The sequence below is a fragment of the Plasmodium malariae genome (genome assembly GCF_900090045.1).
Source record: "Plasmodium malariae genome assembly, chromosome: 14".
NCBI classification, from domain to species: domain Eukaryota; phylum Apicomplexa; class Aconoidasida; order Haemosporida; family Plasmodiidae; genus Plasmodium; species Plasmodium malariae.
In genome coordinates this window covers 144,406-150,022 of record NC_041788.1, presented here as the reverse complement: position 1 = coordinate 150,022, position 5,617 = coordinate 144,406, and the positions used below count along the sequence as shown (strand labels likewise).

At 17.9% G+C, this 5,617-nt stretch overlaps 1 protein-coding gene across 1 annotated transcript; it reads left to right on the top strand.

Moving 5' to 3' along the window:
* Positions 1–1,123: 1,123 nt before the first annotated feature.
* On the top strand, positions 1,124–2,166 carry PmUG01_14012500 (fam-l protein; the record flags this gene model as incomplete). The annotated part of the gene is made up of 2 exons (XM_029007672.1): positions 1,124–1,210; positions 1,339–2,166. 2 exons carry the CDS (start codon positions 1,124–1,126, stop codon positions 2,164–2,166), a joined length of 915 nt encoding a protein of 304 aa, XP_028864038.1.
* Positions 2,167–5,617: the final 3,451 nt, after the last annotated feature.

The window sequence follows — 5,617 nt, the reverse complement described above, 5'->3', positions numbered from 1 at the left end:
AATGCATGAATTATTAGCGGAACATTATCTATTTAAAAGTTCATGAATCATTATTTATAAATGATTGGATTAAACTTTTTTCATATTAGTTTTTATATTATGTAATTTTTGGAGTTAAAATCTTTTTAAAAAAATTATTTAAATATATAGGAAATATATATTGACAAAAAAAATATTTATTTTATTATTGAATTAAATAACTAAAGTATATTTTTTATAACATTATTATGTTATATACTTTGTACAAAATGACTCTATAAATATTTATTTCTTTTTTTCTGTATTTCTTATAAATATATATATTACATTACAAAAATAAAAAGTAATATAAAAAAAGTAGATAAACTTATAGACTATTCTTTTATACAAAATAGTATAAATTATATTTAATTAGATACAATAACCTTCAACAATTATTATTAAGAAGTAAATGATAAGCTTTTATATACCTTTTGAATATATACTTATTAAGTCATACGCTAAAAATTTAATGTTATATATTATAAATCATATAATAAAGAATATATATATGGGGTAACTAGTGACAAGAGGAAAAATAAAATAAAATAAAAAGTTGTATAATGTATTCTTTTCTTTCTTTATTATTATACTGTTATAATAATTAATAAGAAAAAATCAATTAAATAAGTAATACTTCTTTTAATGTAGATAATTAACTATTTTCTATATTCTCTACATTCTATATTCTATATATATATTCTACTTGGAAATATTATGAAATCATATATATATATATATATATATATATAATTTTATTTAGAAAATTAAAAAAATAGTAATTTAATTAATTTACTATTTTGGATAAATAATTTTCATATTTTGAATATTTATTACCGAATTCATGTTATATTATATTATATAAAGTTACACTTTTATAAATAATATTAATATAATAATTTTTGTATATATTTTTAAGGTTACTTTTATTTATCTCTGTCGTAAAACAATTTATAGGTGCATACATTTAATTTTGTTTTATGAAAATATAATAAAAAAAGAAGATAAATAAATAATAATAGTGCCCCTTATCATTAAGAATATATTATATTATTATTAATTATATACTTTTTCAGTATATTGTACAATATAAAAGGTCTGTGTCATGGAACAACAAATTAAGTCACTGTTATTTATTAAAAATTCTACATTTAGCCTTTTATTTTGGATATGCCATTTTTACATATATATGGTATATTAATATTACTTCAGGAAATTTGTATTATTTATACTTTTTGTGTTGTGTTTTATTTAATGCTGTTTTTTAGAATGATATTATTTAATCGTATATATAATAATTATTGATATTATTTTTTTTAGATGGTATTGAACAAACTTTTTGATATTAACTACAATCATCATAGAGAATTCTATACAAGAAATTATCGTTCACTGGCAAAATATGAACAGTATAATCATTCAAGTATTACATGTATAAATGAACAGTTAACTAACGGAGTGAACAATAAAAGTGATATAACTAGTAAAGAAAAATATGCTGAAAGAAAAAAAAATCATTCAAATAGAACTTTACCAACTAATGCAAGAAGTCATAGAAAGGATACAAAAAGTAAATCTTGTATATTTGAAACAAAAAAATATTCCCATTTAGAAAAAAAAATATTCAAAGAACTTGATTATGCAGATTTTCTTAAAAACAACAGGACAATTAGTGATAAGATTTATAAAAAAATAATACTTAAAAAATGCGGATTACGACTTGCTTTACCTTTATTACTATTTTTGGTGTTAGCGATATCATTTATATTAGATAAATTTTGTGGATATGGACTTACATATGTTTTGTATAAAGTGATACTTCTCTGTTCACCTGTCGTAGAAGTTAATAAACTAAGTCAAATTTCATATCTTAACCATATTAAAGATCTTTCAACATTATATACAAAATCTGCTTCTCCGGCCTTAGTACATTTATATGACATTCTGAACAGACCTCCTTTAAATTGGCTCACAAAAGTTTTGGTAAAGAAATATGATAAAACTTTTAACTACTGTGTGCCATATTTTTTGGGTTTTCTAATATATTTTGTGCCTTTATTCATATTAGGTATCATACTTATATCAGCGGTTTTTTATTATCATAAAAAAGTTAAAAAGTTCGAAAAAATTAAGTTCAGGAAAAAGTAAAATGAGTAAAAAGTAATATTTTTTATGTGTAATGAAATACTCAATATGAACAGTTATATATAATATTATGAATTATATTCATATTATGAATACTCATAGTTGAATAAAGATTATAAGTGTAAATACATATGCCTGTACTAAACGATACGCACCAGTAAAAAACAATCTTATTTTTTTTGTGAATTCTAATATATAATATATTTTAGTTTGTAATTTTAGGTATCGTTTTATCCAAATTGAATATTTTGAATTATTGGATATATTTGTATATTTTCATATATTTGTATGAAAAATATGTCTTTGTGTATTATAATTAATATTAAGTGGGACAATTTGTATAATTTTATTTATTGCTTGTGTTAATTTTTATTTTGACTATAAAAATACTTTTTTATATGTTTTCATTTTTCTTTAGTTTTAAATGAATATTTGTTGATATAATTTGAAAAATATTTGATTACAATTAATATAAAAAAAAATATGTCTTGATTTATTTTTATTGACACGATGAAGATGTATTTTGTTTAATTGTAGTAAACATATATATTGTATAAAAGAAAACATAATATTCACTATATAAAATAAGTTTTATGATAAATAAACTGTGGAAAATTTACGCTGTAAATTCTTTTTTAACGGATTTTTTTTTTTTTTTTTTTTTTGCTTGACATAAAAAATAAAATATAAATATAATATCTTTATTAAATTTCAGGTACTTATAATAGTTAAATAACTTATTAATACTAAATATCCACAATTAATTGAAAGGTAAACTATTTATTATTTACCTTAATTGTAGAGTTAATTTTATATCTAAATAATTAATTAAATATATATTATATAGGAAATTTAAAAATATACCATATATATTTTATAATTTTTACTGTATTAAACGTTTAAATTAATGAATTAAATGTAATCAAATATTAAAAAATAATATGCATGAATACTTTTTTTTTTTCATAATATTAAAATTTTATATACATTCATATTTGTGGAAAAAGGTATATTATCATTACGTGTAATGAAGATGTATGTAATTTTTCTACTTTTATATAATAATCTATCTGTGCTTTTTATTTATATTTCCTCATTTTTTATGTCCAATTATATATTATGTAAATAGATAATATTATATTATAGATGCATAGAAATATAAGTAGTTTATACTGAAAATTACTAATTAATTTATATATAAAACGCTTCTTTTTTTAAATAAAATTAAAATAAAAAAAAAAGAGTAACTTTTTTTTAAATAATACATATGTACATTAATTTTATTTTTTTGGTTACATAGGTTTTAAATAAGTCTGTTAGAAAAATTTCCATATATTTTTGTAGATATTTTAATTAAAGAAGTGTAAAAATTTAGAATTTAGTATATGAAGAATTTGTAATCGTTAAAAAAATAATAAAATGTTGTAATATTACTGTTGTAAATGGAAGAATATCTTAATTTCCTTTTCTACGATAATAATGAGGGAAAAAAAAAGAATTACTTTAAATGATTATATATTTGAAATTTTCATAAACTGAAGATATAATATATATTGGTATAAATAATAGATTTATAATATAATCTTGAAAAAAATAATATGAATCAACAAATGAATGAAATAATAATAAAATATTTATATCTATATATATATAATAGAACAGTTCACATATGATATATGTATATTAAAAATACTGAAGAATAAATGTTTTATAAAGTAATTAATCTATTTTTTCATTATTATTTAATTTAGCAAAAACATAAATAATCTAGAAAATTATATTTTATTTTAAAAATAACTGCTCGAAAAACCTTTAGAAATCACGAATATTTCTAAAATAGAAAAAGTTATTTATAATTAATTGTTTAACATAATTAAAATAGAAAACGTACTTTTTATAATTTTAGAATTTATATATGGACGGTTTTACACTATAATTAGTAATATCTGATATGAGAAAAAGTGTTGAACGTTTAATTCATAGTAACAGTTCAAGGTAGATTAATAATAGCCTTCATAAAAGTCACGATAAATGCATGTATTGTGTAAATCTATGAAATTTGAATGACAACTTTTTTAATATAATTTTTCTAATTTTTTAATTGTGATTTTGAGAAAATCCTATTTTCTAAGAACAATAACATTATGTTATATTTCAAACGATTAAATAGATTTTTATACCAAATACTATTTTAATATTTATCACTCCTAGTTTTTCAATGAATAAGGTAATAAATATTACTATATTATAAAATTTTGTTGTTAAATACATTTTTAAAATAATATTATTTATTTATATATTCAGGTCGATTTACTATTTTGTAACTTTGAAATGCGTTCGTAATCTTATATATTTGTGACAGAATAAATGAAAAATAACTTGTACGCTAAAAATTGCAGCAAAAAAATACTAAAAAATACATTTTAATAAATTGTATTATTATTCCTTCTTATTTGTTATGTATATATTATACGCAATATATATTATCCTTGTTTTTAAATTTACTTCTTCTGGAAAAACCTTGAATTAATGCTAGTGCATATGATATTTCTGTAGAGATTTTTGCCTTAACATATATTTTTCTTTTCCTTTTTTTTAAGATATTAGTATATCTTCTATGAGTATATAATTAATTAAAAAGAAATTAATGTTTTAGATATATGAATATTAAAAATTTTCATTTAGAAAATAAATGAATAAATTAAAAAGTATAACTTTTAAAATTTATTCTACAAAAAAAAAAAAAATTAGTTTGTATTTTCTTTGAGAATTCACAGTACTTCGTAGATTATGTAGATCTTATAAATTTGATTTTTTAAAAAAAATAGAAACACTAAACAATTTTATGTGTTTGAGTACTAATTAATAGAAGTGCTATAATTAACATTTCATATGTTATTTTTTTCTTTTATAATTAATATTATTATAATTTAACATAAATAATTTTTCAAAAATATGTTTACAAACTTTGAATTATTAATAGAATACCATTCTTAGAATTGATAATTGTTGTCCTATTATGTCGAGAAATATATTTTATATATTCTCTACATTCTGTATAATAGATAAACTTAATATTTACATAAAATAAGAAATCGCATATTTATTTTTCTATATATTCTGAATATTATTAATAAAAGAATCGTTTAATTAGTTCACTACATTATATGAATAAATTATATATTGCATATATTTATGAATCAATTCAAATTTTTTTATTTTAATGAAAGTTTTTTTTATTGTATTAGAATTAAATGAAAAATCTCATAATTTATTTTTAAATTTATTTTACGATGACTACATGGAAAAGCATATTATATTTATGTATATTTACTATATGTTTACGAAGAAATAATAAATATAATTTTTTTAATAAATATAGATTTTCATATCACTAGAAGAATATAATATTATTATTAATTTTTTCTTTACTTAATATATTGGAATGTTTAAC